Source organism: Hipposideros armiger, unplaced genomic scaffold (assembly GCF_001890085.2).
Source record: "Hipposideros armiger isolate ML-2016 unplaced genomic scaffold, ASM189008v1 scaffold_8, whole genome shotgun sequence".
Lineage (NCBI taxonomy): Eukaryota > Metazoa > Chordata > Mammalia > Chiroptera > Hipposideridae > Hipposideros > Hipposideros armiger.
In genome coordinates, this window is record NW_017731358.1 from 5,099,825 (window position 1) to 5,123,276 (window position 23,452).

Genomic DNA, 23,452 nt, shown 5'->3' on the forward strand with positions numbered 1-23,452 from the left:
TTTTGCATTTATTTCCAGTCTCTATTATCTAATTATCTATTACCTATTATCTCTATTATCTAATCCTATTGAGTGCTATATCTTTAAGACATGAATTTTCAAGGATGTTAATATTTAGTAGCAGTACATGAAAAAACACTGAACCCAATCCATTGAATTTATTATCCAGGTTTAACTACTGGATAACGATTACTTAACTATTTCTTCCATAATGCTCAAGTTGAAAATGCAGAAGAATATTTCAAATAAAAGTGGAATTTAAAGTCAAGCTTGTGTCTGTGATTCACAGTTCTTGAAGACACATCCACCACAACATCTTGTACACCAACAAATAATGACATGGCTTTGTCGCTACAGCTGTGCTTCTAGGTGCTGTAGCTGCTGTCCATTATGAATGGCTCTGGGGAGTATTCCTGCAACCAACGCTACTTCAGATAAAAATTCTGACCTTCGCTGGGGGGACCAAAGCCTTCAAGCTGATGAGGCCAGCCAAGCCGGAGCGGCTAACTGTCCTGGTGTGCCCATGACTGCTCTCGTATGTGCCTACTTTTCTGGCTTAGTTATTAATAATATCCTCCTTTACTCTTAAAAGTGGCTCAGTTTTAACAAGAAACTATATGATCACCCTACCTATAGCTATTTTGTTTTCCCTTCTGGAACCCAGGGTTCTTTCTTAGGGCCCAAGAAGTCAAATTATGTTCCTAATCATTGTAAAAGCCTCCAGTAACATCATCAAAATGGGTTCATCCAAACCAGACTAGTTGGAGCCACTTTCATATTGCTTAAATCCTCCCTGGCATACTTTCCCTCAGTGCAGAAGCTGGTATACACCGACATTTAGGGAGAAGCACAAGTCTACCTGGAGACAGAGCATGTGCTGAAATTCTGGCTCTGTCCTCTTCACTATTCTCGCCATGCTGCAGACCCCGCCTATCTTGCATTCCCAAGATCTTTCAGAACCCTGTCTGTGCTGCCATGTCCTCTTGAAACCACAGACATAAACTTTACAGGGACCTCTTTCTCAACATCAACCCCAAGAATATTTGATCAAGTTGCACCCAGGTAATTAAGAGACAGATCTAAGCTTAGCGAGCCTCTATTCTGTAAGGATGCAACAGCACCTAACACAAATTAATACATACTGCATATGCAAGTCACGTGGAACTCAGTCATTTCGACAGCACTGCTAATGCCTTTACCTGCTATTTTCCACTAGCTCATTGAGATATTCAAGCGTGTCATGACACTTGGTTTTACTTGCCCAACATTTGATTAAGGGACTGAATATTTAATTACCTGATGGGCAGGCAAACCTTCACATTCAAGATAAACAAGGAGGAGGCATGACCCAGGGCTGTCTTATTCCCGCCTGGCATCCCTCCCAGCGTCATGCCATGCCTCTAGTCTGGCCGCCCAACCTTCATTCTCTTCACTGCTGCCTCTCCATGGGGCCTTGACCACTGTATGCCTGACTCTTGATTGTAACCCCAATCCTGATTTTTCCTTTACAGTAAATAGATCCTAATGCCCTCATATTTGGGCATGGCAGGAAAATGCAACAGAGACAGCTGATGATAACAAAACTTCTCTCCTCTGCTTAGTTCTTCCTTAGACAATGATTTTCCCATACTGTGTGTGTAATAGATAGTTCACTTTTAAATCTTAAATTCCAGACAGTACTCTACTATGAGCCATGGTTTCTAAGAAGATATCAGGCATCTTAAAGAAACATGTCACTCTTGTTCATGCTATGTTTACACAGACAAGATGGTTTCTGGAAAATTAAATGGTTGAAATCAATCAATTACTAGTTTAAAAATAGCTAGCCATCAGCTGGGTTACTATATTAAAGATATACTTATTAGCATGGACAGTTAAAATTTTGTTGTCGTTGTGGAAAATTCTCATTAACAATCACTTTTTAAGTAGAAAAGAACACTTTTGCATTTCTTACACATGCAGAAGTGGGCCAAGTTTTGTACTGAACCACAGTAATGAATGTCTTCAAGTGTTCACTCTTTATCTCTTTTCCCACTGGTGCTGAACTTATTTTATATTTAATATAGTTCTTATGTCCCATTTCCTACTCTTTTCCCTACATCACTCCAAAGCAATCAGCTCAAGTCTCTTTGGGAAGGAGAATGTTTTATTATAGTAAAAAGGATAATTAAAGATATTATTTAAAGCAAGACAAAATTTATATTAGATTATCGTAAGTGGAATTTTATTTTAAAACAGCCATTAAAACAAGCCTCACTCGATGAACTTCTGGTCTCAGTTTATTCTTTAAATATGACTTCCATCCACATTATTGAACAACTGCTTTCAGTGAAGCAAACTATCTAGTGCAATCTGGTCCTGTGATCACTGTCCTTGTTCAAAGGCAGAATCTGACAATAGACTCTACATGCTACATGTAAACTATATGTTTAGAAATGGAATCCTAATTTACTAATGACTTTTGCACTTGTTTATCCTCAATTCTGTGTGATCTTTATGTGAGAAATGTTTCTCACACGGTGCATCGTCCATAATGTATAAAAAACTCAATGGACCAGGGGCCTTGAAGGTTAAAGGTACCAGTGAGTCAAAAAGCAAATCCACATTTGTAGCATGAATATCTGTCTTCTACTACCAGGCCTCCTTGGGGTGATGAACCCCACCTTTGCTTCTCCATCAATTCTTGTGTAGTAAGGAGGCTGCCAGGACCATTTCACTAGAGAGAGTAAGGGCTTCATTACATGAAGGAACACCCAAATCTTGAGAAGTCACCCTGCCTGAAGCACAGAGCAGAAAGGGGAAAGGGGGACAGTGTAGCCAGATTAGGGTGTTACCTCGATGGCTAGTTGGAACTGTTCATGCTCCCGCTGCAGCTGCTCTGCTTCGGACAAAGAGCTGGCGTTGACCAGGCTGGCGTTGAGCATTGACTCCCCATTGCGGATCCATCCCAGGACCTAAGGAGTCAGGACGAGAACACAGGTGAATGGCCTTCACAGCTTCCCCAGAGCAGCTACCTTCTCTGAAGGGTCCTTCAGTACAAGAGCTCGCTCTCTTCTACCCGCAGTGGGAGAGAGGACAGGATGGATCTGGATAATTACAATGGTCACCTCCCTAATCTTACCTGGCCATGAGGTACTAATTTTAAGGACCAACTTCATTCCCAGCTTCATATATTCTTTCCTACCCTTATCACCCCTCTGTCCCAATTTCCTCACCCACTTAATTTAAACATTACTTTATCTGATTACATTGTACGTACATTTCTGAAGTTCCTTCTGGAACACATAATGGTTATAAATGAATAAATTCCCTGTGTTGGTATCCATTTCTTTTCTTTTTTTGAAGGTCCAGTTCAAATATCAATAACTTCTTGAAATATTCCATACCTAATCACTCCCATTAACACAATCTCTTTGTCATCTTACAAGGCTATACCAATTTGTATGTGTCGCCTGTGTGGCACTTGCCACAGGCTGCCTTGTTCAGTTATTTTGACCCATGTTTCATTTCCCCCCTTAGAATGTAAACTTCCAGAAGAGTAGAGTATTATATTAGTCATATTTTCATTTCACACAGTGCCTAGCACAGTACTTTGCATATGATAGGTATGCAGTACTGTTTCTGAATGAGTGAGTGATAATCTATGATGAATACCCAACTCACACCTGAGCAGCGGGTCCAACCTCCTATGCTTTGCAAAATAGCCGAGCAGACAGATTTGAGTTTTGGTCAGTAAACCACTCAAAGGAAGGAGGAAAGAGAAAGAAAACATGCAAAATAGAATGAATAATCCATACACTGAATGGATCATTAAAAAAGGGAGAGTAAGATATAATTGATTTAAATTATTTAGAGGCTATGACTAGGCTGAGTAAAAATTCTAGGCGATCATAATTAGTACTGGGGGAAAGAAAACTCAGCTAGCGAATATTAGAATTAAAGGAGAAACAGCTGACACTGTGTAGACAGTCCTAGGTGACATGGAAATGTGGCATTATCCAGCTAATAGAGTCAAGCACAAATAATCAAACTAGAAGAAGTAGGCCTTGAAAATCTACCTGGGATCTGGTCACCAGAAAATTGCCAAATATTTTCCTTACTAGGGAATCTGAGAGTTTTCTTGGAGAAAAAAATAAAAATGTTTCTGAAATTCCAAGATCAGTAAATACCATCCATCTGTCACCTTAAGACAAAGCAGACATCACCACAATCTGTTTCAGAGTATTTTGTTTTCTTTCTCCTCTCAACTTCCTTACGTTAAATAATTAGAAAAATACTAATTACTAAATACTATTCCATAACCCTCATAGGCATCTCGCAAATTTCCTCCTTGGGCAGAAAATGACTGATGCTACTTTGTGCATGAATAACATCAGGGCAGAAATCCCACTGAGGCTGGGCTATCTGCATTGAGATGCTAATTCATGGCCAGTCTGGCAGATTGTGGGAGAGATGCCAATCTGCCCAGCAATTAGTTGCAGGAAATAACTGCTCCGAGTGTATGTGTGACATCTCTGAAACCACTGGTGTTCTGTGGCTGGCTGGCTAGAAGTGCTGATGCTTTCCAGAAGCTGCCTGTAAGTCTGGGTACATGCATACAAGGATGGCATGCCCAAATGCTTCATCTCTTTGCAAAATGGAATTCACAATGTATATTTTTGAGCTATGTTAAGTCCTCTTGCCATGATTCATTGCATTTTTCTTGGTTCAAGGTTTAATTGAGGGTGTCAGAAAAACATTTTCTCCATGTACCTCACAAATCAATGCTTGAGGAGCAATCTGACTCCCTCTGGGCCTCCTAAGTCTTGCTGGAATATTTTCCTCTCGTTTCAGCCAGCTGCAACATCAGTTAACCAGTTATTGCTATAGTTGTGGGATCCCCATTTACCAGCTTTTCCATTTAGAAATATTATAGGCTTCAGTCTCCACATGTTTCATTAATCATTCCATATCCTTGACATCCTTGTTCATTTTTATTTCCCAAATGTTGTGTATAAAGGCATTCCAGGACTTCAAATTGGGAGATTTGAGTTTAGGAAGATAAAAATGCTTGGTAGTTTATACTCATGGCTTACGTTCAGGGGTGGAACTGATCCCTATGATTGAGTCAGCCCTAGAAGCAGCACTGGGATAGAGCAGAAAGAGGACAAAATCTGAAGCAGAACACCTGGCCTTGTTCCCACCTGGAAAAAATCACTTAACCCCTCTGAGCCTCCGTTTTCTCACCTGTAAAGTTAGGGTCATAGTATCTTAACTTTCTGTATCAGGGTGAAAGCAACGTACTGGGATAGGTAAAGCCAGATGATGGTGGTGGTGGTGATTTTTAGTTTTGGAGCAAAGCTAGGTAATGCTACGATTCTTTATTTGGACCTCTCACAATAAGAAGAGGAAAAAGTTTAGGAATACTAACTTTTGTCCCAGAATTTGTAGAGCTTTTTGGCATATTCTGGGCCTCCTGATGTGATGTATTAATAGATACCTTAGCTGTTGTGTTATTATCATTCTTTGTACTCTGATTAATGACAGTTTTTGTTGGTATAATTTTGTATCACTGTTGTTCTTTACCTTCCTGGTTCATAAAACTGGTTACTCATTCTTCTGGGAGCATCCAAATGATTGCAAAATAGTAGAAGAAATATTGTAATAAAAATGAGAAAATGTTAGTCCTACTAATCTTGAGCTGTGTGACTTTGGGAACAACATGGAATCTCTCTGAGGTTCAGTTTTCTGTAAAACAGTAACACTTTGCTTGCCTAAGTCACAGGGTAAAGGGGAAATGAAATAATTAACGCAAAGGTATTTTGCAAACCATAGAATGTAACCTGTAAAGTGAACATTTTATGTGGATCGATCATTTAGGCAACAGTTTACCTATAGGTTAGGTGATCTTTGAAGGTCACTTTGAGCCCTAACATTCCGTACTTCTTTCAAAATTAAGACACTGACCCTAAACCATAGGTTACCAGAGAAACTTTGTAGGAATGAGGGCAGGGGAGAGTATTTTTCTGGGGGTTTCAGGCCACGAATTCCACTCAGTCAGAGCAGAGAGGGAGAACAGAAGATGGAGATCTACTGCTTCCTCAGGCGAAGGAAGCTCAGACGACCCCGAGTTAGGAGAAGACTGGATTTGGTGAATTGGATGTGGGATGTCCACAAACGACGACGCTGTCTAAGCTGGGCAACTGGACTGTGTCACCATGTATGCTGGGGAAGCTGCTTGTACATGGTTGTGTTCTCTAGGTCAACACGAAAATAAAGCTATGAGGTTGCACTCAAGGTCACTGACTCTAAGGCCTGCACTGCAGATGACTTATCACAAGGCACAGTCATTTCTGAAACTCCAGCCACAGGGAAAATCATTAACCTGTCAGATGGTACCTGGGAGCCTGTTACATTTCCAGTGTTTCTTAGTCCTAAAACTTCATGATTCATGAGATCATACGTGTTCATCCTTTATGATTTTATAGACTGTGACCATGTGTCTTCTTCATTATCTCCATTTTGAAACAAATGGATTGTACTTGACCCTTTGGTTGCCTCTCTTTTGGATCTACTCCAACTCTTTTCTAATTTTTATGTACAGTGAACCCAACTGAACACAGTATTCTCGACAGGAATATGAACGCAGAACAATATTTTCTTTTTTGTTTTGAATGTCCATCTTGATCATATGCAAATTTTCACCAGTATTTGGTCCACAGGGGTAATTTAAGTCAATATCTTTAGTAGACAAATAAGAATGATTTCTTTCCCCCTAGCTTAGAGCCCCAACATCTTATAAATCCACGTTAGCCTGTTTTCTGCTAAATGCGCGGCTATGCAGGGATACGTATAGAAATGCATTTAGTTTTATGCCCATGAAGTAGGATTTTCAAATCTTCCTAAATTACGTGAGGTCATTCTTACCAGAGTAACGATTTTCCTGGAAAGCAATCAGAGCATTCTCTGGGGTCTGGAGAATAATCTGAGCTATATTTCTAGAAGAAAGGAGGGCATCTTGGTGGTCTAGGGCCCTGGCTGTCATCAGGAGAAGGGTTTCCCTTGATTGCCCTTCAAGGCTCAACATTTTTCTGGAGGCATTTGGGCCATTTATCTTAGACACAAAGTTCTAGGTAATCCCTCAGAAAGAAAATCAGTTGCAGTAATCAATTTCAGTTGTCCTCAATGCTTGAAAATAAATTTCAGTCTAATGTCTATGGCATCATCACTCCTCAAAGCTTCCGTTTTATATGATTGTGATGTAACAACACTGAAGGTTATCATGACCAAATCTCAACCTTCAATCTATGAGAGCTCTAATGCCATTACACATTATTGTCCTCTCCCTTTCTGTCCCCATTAATGGCATTGCAATTAAGGTGTCCATTTTCTTTTCTTTTTTCTTGAGAGTATATTCAAAAAAGAAACTTTCAAGCTAGTGTCTAAATTTAGCCCCACTGATCAATACTGACATCTAAATTAACTCCCTCTTTCCAAGTGTCAACAGCTTCCAAATCAATATTTCCTGCTCCACTAACTTCCATCAAATCCAAATGCCTTCCCTGAACTGGATCAGACAACTCCCTAAAGAAAGAGCTTTACACTGACGAGGAAAACAAGTCTGCCTAATGAGGCTTGGTGGCTTAACTGAACGCAGTTCTTTGGTGCCTCCAAGGGCCGAGGTCCTTCTCAAAGGTCTCACAGGTTTCCTTAAGTCTGACTCGAGCAATCCGGTGCTATTTTGAGTTGCAATCCCACTGTGTGTCCTTCTCGCCATGGTGGGGAGAAGCCACTTTCTCACCCCCATAGAATTCTTCTTTTACCTCCAACTCATGAAATACTGAGTGGAAATGTATACAGATATTAATCAAGCCTGGGTTATTCACAGAGAGATGACCTACTTCCCTATTTGACAAACTATATGTCATCATGCCAGCTCCTCATCCTACACAGAACATAGACTTGGAGGATGAAAATTCATTCCATTTTCCCATCAGTCAAGAAGAATATAATTAGGGAGTTGGCTCTACTATGAACGCTGGAGCAAAAAAACAAAATACCAGGAACAAGAGCAAAACTAGATATATTTCATTTCAAAGTCAAATAGGAATAATTTTCCTGTTATCTGTTTTGTTCAGATGATCAATCCTGCCACCTTCCACTAACAAAAACAACCAAGCACGAAGAGCGGAGGAGAACTCCCACACCCTGCTGGAGCCCACTGACTGATCAGGTGCCACCCTCACTGCCAGGTGCCAGCCATGCCTGCCTGTCTTCTTAGCTGTGAGGCTGCGGAGGCCAAGAAAATCCCAGACAGCGTCCTGCTGGAGGGCTTCTCTATTTCTCTTGACCCCAGGGTGGACGGGGCCTTGCAGAAGCAAATCATAGGACCTTGGATTTAGGAGGCCTGGCTCAAGTTTCAGCTTGAATTAGTCAAGAGGGCCTAGGAGCACTAACCCGATGGTACCTCAGCTTCCTCATCTGCAAAGTAAATATACACCACGTTCCCCTATGGCCTGTTTTCCTAGAATGAGATCACACATGAGTCAGTGCTTCTTAGATGAAAAGACAGTACTATCATTACTGCCCAGAGTTCCAGGGTCTGTATACTCATCACTGCTCGGCCTGCTAGGATCTCCACCCTGTGCTGTGAATAACATCTCTCTCTAGGGACTCAGGGGGTGATCCCAGTGTAAAGAAATAGAGAGCAACCTAGATGACAGCACTGGGATCCAGCCTTGCTTGGGGCTCAGTCGTCTCACTTGTGCTGAAGAGGAAGATGGCTCCTGAGCACAGCGTGTGTGGGCTCTGGCTGAGCGTTGATTGGATGAGAAGGGGAGGAGACAAGACACTTTTGCCCATTACCATAAATATCAATATAATAACTAAGGCACAGGTATTAGTAAAGAATATCTTGACTATACGGGACCATGCAATAATTAAATCAAATATAATGTGTTTGTTCCCGAGGCTAAATTAATAGACTTATATCTAAATGCTCTAGCAGTCACTACACTAAGAAAAGAAATGCTTAAAAGAGGAAGATGTATCTCTGCTTAGGATATTCTGGGTGCAACTCTGGCTAGAAGAAGCATGGATGGGTTTGCTTGGGAGAGTGTGGAGGAGAGGGGGCAAACGCTGAAGTGCTGTGGCGTCTGCCCTGCCAGGAAGCCCCCTGGACCTGTGGAGGGGGATGGTGGTGTGTTCTTTCCATCATTGCCTGGTGACCTCTCTAAGCTTCAGTGGCCTCATCTGCCAAATGGGGAATAACATCTGCTTTTGAGAATGGTTGTGAAAACTGACAAGAGATAGGTGTAAAAGGCATACAGCAAGCAATAAATGTCACCATAATTATATCTGTATGTTTTCAACCTCACTTTGTCTAAATAGGAAATCCCCAGTCATTATGCTAATAATTCCCGGTCTGTTCACAATATAAATACGCAGTATTTTTAAAATGTGTCACTGAACATTGTACGTTCCTAGAGATTTCTAGAGATCTGGGTATGTCCTTAGAAAAATGGCTAGTATAATGTCTCATATACATAAGAACTTTTTTTTTCTTTTTAAAATTGACATTACTATGGAAAGAAAACTTTCTTATCAGGACCACACACACATTGAAAAAAATGAGGCAACTGCTACTACTTACTATTAACTAGGTGTCAGGCACTGTCCTAGGCACACAGGGCCCCCAAATTAATCGACCTGGCTCTAAAAGCTGCATATGTTATTCATAAAGGATTTCTGTTTCCCATGAACTGTGTGCTGGGATTGAGGGTAAAAAGGAAGAGAAAAGAACTCAGTGACAAGGACAACTTGGGAACGCCCTGGAATGCTCTCCTTAGATTGTTATGAAGGAGAAATTGTGCATTTGTGGTTTAAGCCCTTGTACCATTAGATTGCCTTGTTAGATGCAATAATTGGCAACCTAGTTTTCAGAAATGAGTACAACCACTCCTTCACTTACCAATTTTCTCAAGTCTGGTTCTACCTGTGGCTGTGTGTGCCTTCCCCCATACCAGGAGCAGGCCCAAGGTAGGCGGGGAGCCCAGGCTGAAGGTGGGAGGGCCGGGCTCACCTGTTTGACCTCGGCCTGGAGGTGCCGCAGTTGGAGGCACTGCTCGAGCCGCTTATGCGTCTGCTCCGCGTTGAGCTCCAGTTCATGCTGCTTCTCATGGAGAAACTCCAGTAGCTCTTGCACCTGGGCTGCCAGATCAATGTCTTTCTCACATATTAACTCAATTCCTGATTTAAAAAAAAAGTAGACAAAAACCAGGTAGTGCTGTAAAGACTACATTTCCTTCAATATGCATTTGAAAGTTGGAATTTGGAAACAGCCAGAATGGGATCAGCACCCTCCCAACCTCTGCATATCCCTCTGTGAACCTGGATAGATTGCTATAGCCAGGGGTGGATTGCTATACAGCCAGCTTCGTTTGGGATCCTTGAACCATGCCATTTCTTTTGGATTAACTGATTCTTTGCCTGGGAATAACTTTTCAACAGATAGATCAGCTCCCTATTACCAACTGGGTTTAGAGAGAGGTGGTTCTCTGGAAGTCCCTCCCCAGACATGACAGCACTGGGCAGTCTCTGCTGGGGGAACTGCCAACATCCAGAATATTCACAAGCCACCCTCTGGATCATACTAGGAAATACAAAACTAAGTCCAAAGGATCCTGTCTCGAGAACTTCTGCCAAAGGCACACTCTCCTTAGCTGGTCAGAGGGGGATGACGTCCAAAGGAGCCCACCGATCTCAATGGATGGTCACCTAACACATAAACCCCCTTTGGGGGACTTGTGATTTCTCTGACTCACACCATCAGAACGACATCACTGCTAACCACCAACACACCTGCAGGCTACAGTTGGGGGAGCATAAGGCATGTCTGTACATGCTAAAAGAAATTCATTTCTGTAGAGGCAAAAATAGTGTTTTTATATAAGGATGATATGGGAGAGTGAGAAAAGGAAAAACTTTTTTCTGGTGTAGCATGGTAATAATTTCAGCATCTTTGCATGTTTATTTTTTTTTTCTGTCAGTTTCATAATTTCGAGTCCTGGCTCCTGAAATATCTGTGGGAGACAGAAAAGAACGGCTTGTTCTTTTGGCAGTTACCTCCTTCTAGTTACTATTTTCAATTACCAAGAGGATGAGGTAGAGCATTTCCTTGGCTGAAATAAAAAATTAGAAGAAATACCAAAATTTCTACCTCTGCAAGGCTCAGCGAAATGGGATGACCCTTGACCCCATGTTTACTTCCTGAAAATGTAATTTAAGATCCATCTGTAGAAGCTCATCCCTGCTTCCAGCCATGATGAGATTTTTTTTTTCCCAGCGTGTTTTCATTCTGCTGGGGAAAAGCGTCTTTCTATGGAAAGCTCAGGCTCTCCCCTGCCACACTGCATGTAAATCGGCTCTCTAAGCCTAGTAACTCATCTAAAGGGGGCGGTCACCTGCTGAGGACATCATCCAGAAGAGGCTTGCAGCCTGCCCTGAGACTCAAGCCCTTCATTTTCATCTACCTCGCTTGAGATTGCTTTGTGTGAGATGAACACAGGAAACAGCATGGGTGGAGACGATGCCTACGGCACCTCTGCACTCGTCAACCACACATCATGTTGTGGGTGGAGAATGGGAGGAAGATGAAGACTTACTCCAGCTGCACCTGGAAGAACAGAAACTCACCCTCTCACCCACTGCCCCCAAACACACTGACATGAGTCCCAGTTAAAACCCACCAATTGGCACATAGCCATCAACCAATAGCAAATGAAGTTGACATTACTCCTCTCAATCTAACCATAGGCTTACCTATCTTCCTTAGGGGCTCTCAGACATGCAACAAGATGTGTTTGTTCTTTCCATCAGGTGGTGAAATATATTTGTAATGCAACAGTTTGTCAGTCTCTTTGAAGAAGGTTGTACTGAGGTGTCTTTCTGAGGTGCTCCCACAATGTCCTGTACCCATCCCTCTCTCAGAACACTTCCATTGAAGTTGGTTCCTTATTGGCTGGTCCATGTTCTTGCAGGAATGCAGGCTCTCTGATAACAGGGTCATGTCGGTCTTATGCCTCTCTGCATCTTTAGGACCTAGCATAGTACTCATCTCATAACACCCAATAAATACCTGTTCAGTGACTCCATGGCCTCTTTAGGGAAGAGCTCAGGCCATGTGCTGTGGTGAAAAGCACCTGAGAGCTTTGGCGAAGGACAGACTTAGCCTTGAATCCATGCTAACGCAACCTGTAAACAGTGAGTCTCTGGTCTCCTATCCTCTCTGAGCCTGGGGAAAATGGGAATCCCAACAACAACTCTGTGGGGTGTTGTGAGGACTAAGAGATAAGGTATATTCAGTGCCTGGCATTTAGTAGGCTAAACAATATCCACTTTCCCTTTCCTCGGGGAAATCATAACATTCATTGCGGATTACGGAAGGGCTGTTGAATGGCTTGTATAAAATGTAAATATACAATCTTACTGTCAGGTGTTTATGTGCTTGCTCAATGTATATCGTTAGCAACTATGGTGATTTGGACACAGACCACTGCTCTGGAACTTGGCTGACATTAGACTCACCTAGAGAACTTGAAAAAAATCACCATATCCTGGCCACACCCCAGACCCATAACATCAGAATCTCTGGGGGGGTGGGGGGGGCGAGAAGGGACCCAGGCATCAGTAAGTCTTAAAGCTCCCATGTTGACTCCAATATGTAAACAAGATTGGGAACCACTGGATAAAATGGTACAATAGCTGGCAATCCAGGGACAAAGCTATTCCTTGCCACACTCAGTTACTAGAATGTTAGGCACTGTGTTTATTTAGGGTTCAAGGCCACAGCTAATAATAAAGTCTTACTTTGCTTTCCTTTGCTGCCAGGTTAGGGGGAAGCACTTTACTTCCCTCAAGGAGAGGTGGCTGTAAGATCTAGGGTAAGCGTTAGGCATTCCTGGCTATGCTGCTTATACTTGTAACATGTTTTTTTGACTGTGTATTCTTTACACTGATGTGTCTGCCTCAAATGGAGCACATCTTCTTCTCTCTTTCCTCCTCCACTCCCCACTCCTCTTTCTGCATCACTGCCTCAGCACAATGCCCAGTTCAGAAATTACAAAGTCCTTTAATCAGGTTTTTAGATCAGGATTCTCAACCTTGGCTATACATTGAAACCACTCGGGAAGCTCAAAAAACTATCTGGGCCTCATCCAGACTAATTAAGTGAGAATCCCTGAGGGGCGGGGCCCAGACCTTGGTATTTTTGAGACGTTCTCCAGGTGATTGTAAATATGGAGCCAGGCTGAGAATGCACATCTTACATCACGGTTCTCTTCCCCTCCTCTTGGGTCCCACCAGATCCATATTGTCATTAACCCCAGAGTCGCTTCCATTCTAGAAAAACACAGGCCTTCTCCCTCCTTTTACAACACAAGTAAAATTCTTTGTGGCCCATTATTTTTGCCTACATCTGTTCCGCCCACACTGATGTTCAATCTTGATTAATTCCGCAAATATTATTCAGAACTTGCTATGCGCAAGACATAACCACTCTGCTCGATGATGGGAATGTAACGAGAAGGGAGTCAGCCCTGCCTTAATGCTGCTGAGAAGCTACAAGGAACACAATAACTCCAACCGAACGTCTTTGAAAAAGGACAATTAGCAAAATTAAGAATTTGGTTGGTATTTAACTCTCCATGCTAAATTAATTAAGGACTTATACTTTGATTTTTATAGGAGGAAATGGAAATAGGGAATTTCGATAACTTATTTTCAGGTATGAGTTTGTAACATTGAGCCAGGTTCCTATTAAATCTCTCTGGATGCCAATAATTCGAGCCAAAGCAAGAGTCTTGGCTTAAATTCAATATCAGCCTTAGGACTAGAAGGCATAACAGGACCAATTTCTTCACTCGCTCATTGTTCTTTCTTCACTTTAGTGTTATCCATTTGAATCTCAAGTTGGGAGGTGTTTGCTGGAAAGTTAAGTTCAGGGAAACACACTGGCTGAATTCAAGGTCCAGTTCCACTGCCAACACACAGCCTGACTTTGGAAGTCCATTTTCTTTTTCTTTAGACCTTAGTTTCTTTTTCTGTCTAGTGTGGCAGGTGGGCCTTGGTCCCTAAAGTCCCTTCCAGCTCCCACTTTCCATGATTCAGCCTCACCACCTCCATAGGTCATGCCACAGTTCTCATCAATGGAATCTGACCTTGTAATAGTGTGCTTGACCTTAGGACTAAGACAAGAGCTGCATATCCTATGGATATGTTGCTTTTGCAGTTTAATCAAAGCTTCAAGTTCTCTCCTCATGCAACGTTTTTAAGTGAAAAATCTTTGGAGTCTGTGGCAGTGATGCTTAAAGTTTACTATTTCTGGAAAGATTCCAGCCACAGCATTTGAAAATAAATAAATGTTTAAAATAAGTTTGGGGGGATCACTTTTCTTCTTGGGCATAGAGGTTAAGAGTATAGTAGGAGAAGATGACTGGCTTGGCATCCCACCAAACCTCTTACTACCTGGGTGTCCTTGAGCACGTGACCCAATCTCTCTAAGTCTTGCCTTCCTCTGGAATATGGTGATCATGGGAATACCAACCATACAGAGTCATTGTGAGGATGCAGTGGGATAATACACGAGCATGCTAAGGGGTCCATAAATCTTCCTAATGATTATCTATTACACTAGTATTCTAGCACTTGCTAGTTGTCCTTTTTCTAAAACAACAGTTGATTTCACCTTTAGGTCAAACATAGGTGTTTAGTTCACTAGGTGTACATCGTAACTGCCCAAGACGTTTGCTGTCTCAGTCCTGAGTCTCTGATGTCCTGCCTTCCTCTGATGTCCCACCTGGAGGCAAGGTCCACCTGGGTCCAGCCCCACTTTTCACCCCCACTCCCCAGCTCTGATGTGATGCTGCCCTTCCCTCCTCCACACTGGAGATGAGACAGACGCTCCCTATGCAAGACCAGGCAATCAGTAGCAGACAGAGTGAGCTCCCCTGAATTCATTCCCTTTGAAGCCTCATGGGCTATGCCAGACTGAGCAGCTAGCTGAGGTAGGGGCAGGGGAACAGCCAGTCCCTGCAGAGGGGGCTAAAGAGGCCAATCACGCCTCTTCTGACAAAACTCATTTCTAGAACAGGGTGCTGTGGGGGTGGGCAGCCCATCTGCCTGGGGTGTTTACACCCACTCAGCCCTCATGGTTAAGGTGGCCGCCAAGCACAGCCAACCCCCAGTCACAGGCAGGCTTCAGGGACTGCCAGCTCCTGGCATTCCTTCTGTTGCCATGGACACCTGGCTCTTGAGACAGAGGTGGGCTTGCCCAAGGTCATGCCAGCATCCTGGTCCTGCGTGCCGCAGGTTTTCAGGCGACAAGCTCTCGTCCTGTCAGACACATCAGTACTGAGGGATGAAGGGCGAACATGCCTGCGGGGCTTCTCTGCTCCAGCCTCTGTCCTACGTACTGTGTCTACATTCTCTCATCATCCCAGGCTTAGCTGGATGGGCGGCTATCGTGAGCATCATGAGGGCAAGCCATACGGTGCAACCCTGAGTCCAGAGACGGTTCCCCATCACAGAGAAAGGATCACAGTTTCTCCACCTTCTCTATGAAGGCTGTGAAAAGATACAGCCATAGCTCAGAGTCCTGCTTCTCAAACTGTAATGTGCACATGATTTGCCTGGAGATTTTGTTAACATGCAGATTCAGATTCATGAGTCTGGGGTTCTGCTTTTCTAATTAGCGCTTAATGATGTTGATGTTGCGGGTCCAGGGCCACACTCTGAGGGGCAGGTCCTAGATCAGCAGTCCTAGGCAGTGGTGCATCAGGTCATCTGGAGGGCTTTGAAGCTGATGGTTGGGCCCGACTCCAAGAGACTCTGATGTGGTAAGTTCTAGGGATGAGCCCTTAAAGCTGCATTTCTAACAAGTCCTCTGGGAAAGCTGGTGCTGCCGATCTGGGAACCACATTTGGGAGACCCTGTCCTGGGGCATTCCATAGACATCAGCTGCTGTGATTTAACCATCCTCATGAAAAGCAGTGGCTCTCAACCCTGGCTGCACAGTGGAGTCATCTGAGGAGCTTGTGCTGATGCCGAAGTCCCACTCAGAGACTGCTAAATCAGACTACCTGTGGGTGGGGCCTGGGCATTGCCATTTTTAAAACAGTTGTCAGAGAGACTACAATATGAAAGGCCCTTCCTGGGCTATGCAGGGCACGGCCTACACAGCTATAAACTGGGTCTCAGAGGCAGCCGCAACTTGTTCACAATGCAAATGAAAATTTAAGACAAGACCAAAGTGAATAGAATTTGCCAGGATGTCTCTCCTCTGGTTAGAACTGAAGTTCCTTTGAATGCTGGCATGAACTCTTTCAGGTCAGTAAAAGAAACATAGTACCCTAAAGTTAAGTTTGATTGCTGAGGTCCAACTTCATGACCAGCAGGGACATGGACCAATGATGTTTTAAAGAGTTGATGGCCTGAGCCTGCCTGCCTCCTCCTGGAGGGGGAGGATCCTGAGCCAATGAGGACCTGGGGAGGAGGGCAATGGGTGAGAGTGGGTGTATGTGCCCAGACAAGTGACTTGTTGTTTCTGGACTTGTTGGGCAGGGGACCACTATGGCTCTCTCCAGCTCTGGCATCAAAGGACAATTTAGAGAGTGGCGGGTGTAACAGTCAGGGCTCATGCATTTGAGGGATAAATAGTGAATAAACCCCAAGCAGGAAAAGAAATCAAACATGGGGAACTCAGCCATACTTTTTGTTTGTTTGTTTGCTTGTTTGTTTTTTAAGGAGGGCACAGCTCACAGTGACCCATGCGGGGATCAAACAGGCAACCTTGGTGTTATTAGTACCATGTTCTAACCAACTGAGCTAACTGGCCACCCTGTCAGCCATGTTTTTTTGAGAAGTTATAAAATAATATGACCTTGCCATAAATTTTTATCAACACTTCCTATGCTTATGCACAGACGCGTGATAAAAAAACAGGACTCTGAGAGGCATGAACAGGAGACAGGGAGGCAGCCCTGGGGGTGGAGGACAGGGCAGGCGAGTGTGTGAGGGGAGGAGGGGCTAGAAGAGTGGAAATTTACGCACTGAATACAATTCACATGGATGGCTGACTGCTTTTGAAGTCAGCCTGGTTTGTTTTTTCTAGGCTACCATTTTTGTTTGTTTGTTTTGTTTTGTTTTGTTTTGTTGTTTTTTGTTTTAGTCTGTACTAATTTTCATCATTGACTTTTCCCATTCTCTCTGCAGCACCAAGAGGCCCTGGTCTTATTCCCACCTTTACCACAGCCTAACTGGGCAACCTTGGACAAGTTATTTCAGCTCTTATGTTTCAGTTTCTTTTTCCTTAAAACAGAGGCAAAACGCTGTTCCTTGTATCTATAGGAATAAAATGAATGGATAAGAGTGGAAGTGCCCGCTGGAGTCAAGCTGGTGTTCTTGCTTTCATCACCTCCCTGCCAGGAGAAGAAGGACGGGACAGGCCACCTACCCGAGGCCTGGACCTCCATGATGTACTGGTGCAGGTCCTGGCCCTGCTGGATGACCTCGAAGGTCATGTTGTTCATGGCCAGCTTCCGCTCCGTGTGGCGCTGCAGCCGCTGCTCTGCCAGCGTCAGGTCCTCCGTGTTGAAGTCATTCATCTGCCGGAGCAAGTCCTCATTCCAGGCGTCTAGCTCTGCTGTCACCTGTGAGGGAATGACCATCAGTACAGGCTTGCTGAATCCGACACTTCCTTCACGACCTCTGCAATCATTCCCAGAGAGGAGCTCAGAAGTCCCGAACTGGATAATAATCCCACCCGATATATGTATCAAATAAAAACTTTGCTAGTGCGCTTCTCAGGTCCGCTATCTCATGTACCCCCATGACAGCCCTGTGAAGGCAATGGCACAGGGACTTCACCCTCTTTTCCAAGGAGAGAAAATAAAAACCTCACCCAGGTCAAACAGTTGCAGTACGTCCCAGCATCCTAAGCACATATCCCAGAGTCCCAGCTTAGCGGTTTTCCTTATGCTGGGCCTCATCCCAGCTGACGTGTGGCACACACTTCCCAGTTATCAAGTGCTGCTGCTCCAGGAGCATCAGGGGACAAAGGGAAGGAGAAGGGCAGCTGGAGGCAGCTGGGAGGTGGCACTCTGATCTCTTGTGCTGGGGCGATACAGGCTGGGATGGGAGCGGCAAGCAGTCTGGCATGAGGGGCTGCTGTCTGGGGCACCAGATCACATTTTTTGTCTAACAGCAAGGCTTTTCTTCATTGAAAGTATAGCTGCTATCTTTGATACAGAGATGGGGGGAAAATACCACCTTCACTGTCTGGGTCCCCACCTCATTCAGGCCAACTATGGGACCCACTGGACTCAGCAGGAAACCTAGTATCTACTTATTGTGGGGAACCCTAGGGGATCAGGTTAGCAGGCAAAACAGGTTTTTAATGTATCCAACTTTGAAAAAATACTTTATTCTCTAACTAGAGAAAGGAGTTAAATTGAGAAGAGAGATAACTGATTTATAAGAGATAATTTATAGGATGACTAGGCATGTATAGACTAGGGCTAGGAATATGTTTTTCCTTCCTGTATTAAAAAAAGTAAAGTATAATTTATATGCAATAAGACACACATATTTTAAGCATTAGTTCTTTGAGTTTTGACAATTTTATACACCCATGTGGTTATCAAAACCAAATATGAACCTTTCCATCACTCTAGGGAGTCCACTTGTTGCCCCCTCCCAGTTGGTTCCTGCCCCCACCCCCCAACTCAGGTATCACTTCCTGATTTCTGTCATGACAGATGTAGATTAGTCCATTCTTGGATTTCATACACATGACATCGTACAGTATGTACTCTTTTATGTCTGGCTTCTTGTGTCCACATTCTGTATTTAAGATTTATCCATACTGTGTGTCTGTTCCTCCCTGCTGCTGAGTGGTACTCCACTGAATAGCTATACCACCATTTGCTTATCCACTCTCCGGCTGATGGACTTTTGGGTTGTTTCCAGTGTTTGGTTATTATGAATAAGGCTTGTGTGAAAGTTCTTATACCAGTCTGTCTGTGGACACAGGTTTCCATTTCTCTTGAGAGTTAGCTAGAAGTGCATTTATAGAGTCATAAAGTAAGTGTACGTTGATTCCCCAATAGGAATTTTACATTCCTAATAGGCACTTATGAAAGTTCCAGTTGCTCTCCAACCTCGCCATCATTTGGTATTATCAGTCTATTTAAATTTAGTCATCCTAGTGGGTGTGCAGTGATATCTCATGATGGTTTTAGGATGACTCATGATGGTGAGCACATTTTTGTATGCTTGTTCGCCATGTGTGTCTACTTTTGTAAAGTGTCTTTTAAGTCTTTTGCCTATTTTCCAAAAACTAGGCTACTTATCTTTTGACTACAGATTTGTGAGAGTTCTTAATATATGCTGGCTATAAGTCATTTATCAGAAAATGTATTGAAAATAAACCAAGCAAAATATTTAGTCTATTTACTTGCCTACAAACTAAGAGAGGCTAACACAAAACGAGCACAGCAAGCATCAAAGGAAGAGCCTGCCTTCTTTTCAATTTTGGTTTTTGTTTGGTTTCCTTCAAACGGAGTCTATGAAGGGTCTGTCTGCTGCAGGAAGAACCCAGAGGGGCCCCAAGGCCAGGAATCTGTGCAGTGGAAAGTGTCGAGGGTCCTGGTGAAGAGGAGTTGAGTAAAACTGAGGTGCTTAAGTTAGGAGACAGAGGCTCAGAGGTCTGGTGTCTTGGAATCTGAATCTAAACCAAATGTGAAATAGGTCCAGAATTCTATATCCAGTGTTTTTATATTCTTTCCTCGCCCATTCTCTCCTGTCCTTCACTCTCACCACCTGACACCATTAAGCTGTCGGCTCAACTCTGTTATGAAGCCTGAAGAATGAGAATTTCAAGGGGCTACTCAGCAGAACAGCCTGACTCCTAAGCTGCCCTCCGTGGGCCTAAGAGCTCTTTACTCTGTGTCTGACTCTCTTCCCATTCCTCCACGTGCTGATACTCAGAGCCTTGTAATAGTCCAATTTGTGTATTTCTTTTTTTTCCCCTAATTTATTTGTGTATTTCTAATGTTGACTGGAGTTTGTTATTTTCTTTTCTATTTTCTGTCTCCTTAAGGAATGTTCTTTCATTGAGTTCCTCCTTGCTACCTTCTTTCTGGGGTACAAGGCTGGCACACAGCAGGCGCTCATTTTTTTTTTTTTTAAGAAAAACTTTGTTTTCAAACCTGAAGCCTACCTACTGCTAATGAACAAACCTAGCTTTCCAGCCTCATCTCATGCTCTTTTGTTCCACGAACCAGTCAGCTGGTTTATTCTGACCCTGAGAGCTAGCTCTGCCCTCTCCAGCCTCTTTCCCTGGTTCAATAGCCCTGAAATGCCCATGTCCCCCCTCCCAGTCTGTTCAAGTCCCCCCCCCCTTCAACATAAACCCGATGGTATGGAAATAACCCTCAGACCCAGATTTTTGTCTCTGCTTTTATAATATGGGGCATGAGTTAGTTGGCTAATACAGAGACAAGACTGTGAAAAGAAAAAGCTATACTGGGGAATTAATTCGGTGATTTAACACCATTTAGAAAAGAAACCTGGAATAATCTGTTTCAGGGCAGAAACTAGGGCCTGAACCAAATGAAAGATAGAACACAAGGTGCCCACGGGGCATTCAGCTTTCAATCAACCTATTTTGCTTTCTCCTTCCACTCAATTAGCTGCATCTCAGCTCCTGGCCCACTCACTCTTGGCTCCAGTGGCTTCTATATCCCTCTCTCCTGAATTAATTGGAGTTTTAGGGTACAATGACCTCGTTGAGAGATACAGTGGCAACATTTTTATTCTAACAAGTGTCTACTCTAGAGCCACAGCCATAGGAAAATCAGAAAAGGAGCTAAACAGGAATTGATAAAGAATAAGAGGCGGTGGGTAATGGGAAGGCTCATTTCAAAACGAAACCCAAGACTTTCTTGTCAGAGGATCCACTAAATCTAGCATTATGCTGTCAAAACTTGACCGTACGGACTTGGTTCAGCAGCCATCTTGGTCTCTGTTCTCAGGGAGCCCTCTCCATTGGCTTCTCCCCTTTTCCAGGTCTTTCCCAGTATTTATATGTAGAAACATGTTACCCCACCCCTCGTGATGTTTTTTGTTCCATACCTGCCCCTTCTTTTCCCATTTCCTGTGGTCTATGTCCATCAACTTAACCCTTTGTTATCACCTGCAAAGTTGGAAATCCCACTGTGTAGTCCTTTCCTTCAGATAATTTTTAGATGCTGGTGATCATGATAAACATAATGATCATGGATGAAGAAATATTTTACCCTATATTGTGCATTTATTATAAAGTAGTTAGTGCATTAAGCATTTGGCTAACCTTCCTCTATTTAATCTTCATAGCTACTCTAGGAGGAAACTAAGACACAGAGAAGTCAGATGATTTTCCCCCACGGTCACAGAGCTGGCAGTGGCAGAGCTAAGTATTCACATACAAAGCCCAGTGCTCTTAACCATGGCATTATATAAATAAGGCTGGTCTAAGAACTTACTCTGGGAGTATTTTATCTTTCTTGCTTCAGAGAAATGCCCATTTAACCTCTGTCATTTTCTTCTTCAAAAATAAAACCCCATGATAACTCCATTTTCTTCACTTCACATGAACTTTTTAAATTAATCATGCATTCCTTGAACAGGTGCATAAATTAATTGTGTGTTTGTGGCTATATATAAATGCCAGGAAAAATTTACCCTGGTAAGAAAACACAGCTTTCCCCAAATAGGATATTTTTAAGAGTGTGGTAATCTTTTTTTTTAATCGACTGCCAGATTACTCAGTATAAAGGTAGTCTTAATCTATCGAGAATTCTCTGGTCTCCTAGGGGCCTTTGTCATGAACAGGACACACATCTGCAGTACAGCGTTAGGGAGTGAACAGGTGAGGGCTTCAGCAGTGAGAAGTGGAACCTGCCCTCCGTACAGCAAGAGCAATGCCTTTGCTTCTACAGCAGCTGCACGAATACTCACAGACTGCCTAGTTTGACCTGGTAACAAACTCAGAGAGAAACAATGGAGAAGAATGAGATGGGGTATTTAGCTGCTTAAAATATGGAAACATATGACTATATGAAAATATATTGTGAATAATAATGATAACAATGCCGATTACAATGCATTAAGTATTTATTAATTAAGTGCCAGGAGCTTTGCTAAAAATGTTCTATGTGTTAACTCATTAAATCCTTAATAACTCTGGGCTAGGAATTATTATTCTCATCCCTATTTCTCAGAAGAGGAAACTGAGTAAGTAGCTTGCCTAAGGTCACACAAGTAGTAAAGTTGGTGAAAGACGTTTCAAGCCCATGCAGCCTAACTCAAAATACTATATGTTCAATGACTGTGCTATACTGCCTCTCAGCAAACGTGTGTGTGTGTGTGTGTGTGTGTGTGTGTGTGTGTGTGATATACATGTATGTGTGTATATATATATATCATATATGTTACCTACGAGTACATTAAGGTCCAATCCCATTCCAACTAAGAGTGGGAGGATGGGTCCAAGGCATCTTATTGTGGTGACATGCTCTGAAATACATGGACTACTAACTGCACAATGAGCATCTTCCTGTTTTATGATGTCATTATTTTTACTGAGATGAAAAAGTGAAAGCTAAGTATTCTTCACTGACCTACAAGTAGTGAATAATCGGAAAAGACATATTGCAGCTAAAGAGACATCTCATTGCATGGGAAAAACTACTTTATCTCCAATGGGTTTGTATATTGATATAGGTGACCACTGTAAAGCTAAAATAAACTAAATTGTCATAGTCATGTATTCTTCTTGTCTAAGAATGTAAAGGTTTTTTTGTTCATCAACTTACAAAATGATGAAATTAGTGAATTCTAACACAGGTTATTTTAAAGGTATATCATAGCATTTCATTGTATATTTTAGAAATATATATAATCTATCTAAAGAGTTAAAATATTTATTTATGTAGCTAGCTATATAAAGACCTATGAGGATATCATAAAAATTTTCCGGAAAAGCAAAAGGACTTGGCACTGAAGAAATACTCAGTTGTTTTTAATTTTTGGCAAAATAACATAAAAACATATTGCAACATGCTGTACTTGATGAGTTCCAATGTTCAGTTACCTAATTTCTATTCCAGTTGGATACTTTGGATAATGGAACAATTTTTATGACCAATTTCATGTTCTTTTCTTCATTATCATGATGATTAAAGCTGAGATCTTTGATGTAATGATGATTGGTTTTGAGTGGTTATTGTGACCATATCTTTGCCTCTTAATCAGTTTGAGACATATGGGAATCTATTGCTTTCCAAAGATCTCCCGTATTGAAGAGCACCTACAACATCTATTGCTTGCTTATGCTAGTACTTGTCAATGCTTCAGCGTCAGAAGGTTTTTTTCTCCC

At 42.7% G+C, this 23,452-nt stretch overlaps 1 protein-coding gene across 24 annotated transcripts in view; it reads right to left on the reverse strand.

The window, feature by feature from the left end:
• The window catches only part of KALRN (kalirin RhoGEF kinase), a 655,970-nt gene that overhangs the window by 261,309 nt on the left and 371,209 nt on the right, over positions 1-23,452 (reverse strand). For all 24 annotated transcript variants that reach the window (XM_019652336.1, XM_019652320.1, XM_019652304.1 and 21 more), the window contains exons 14-16: positions 17,489-17,684; positions 10,061-10,227; positions 2,835-2,954 (exon numbers count right to left, since the gene is read on the reverse strand). In XM_019652336.1, coding sequence (XP_019507881.1) covers positions 2,835-2,954; positions 10,061-10,227; positions 17,489-17,684 — 483 coding nt within the window. The remainder of the gene's footprint in view (positions 1-2,834; positions 2,955-10,060; positions 10,228-17,488; positions 17,685-23,452) is intronic.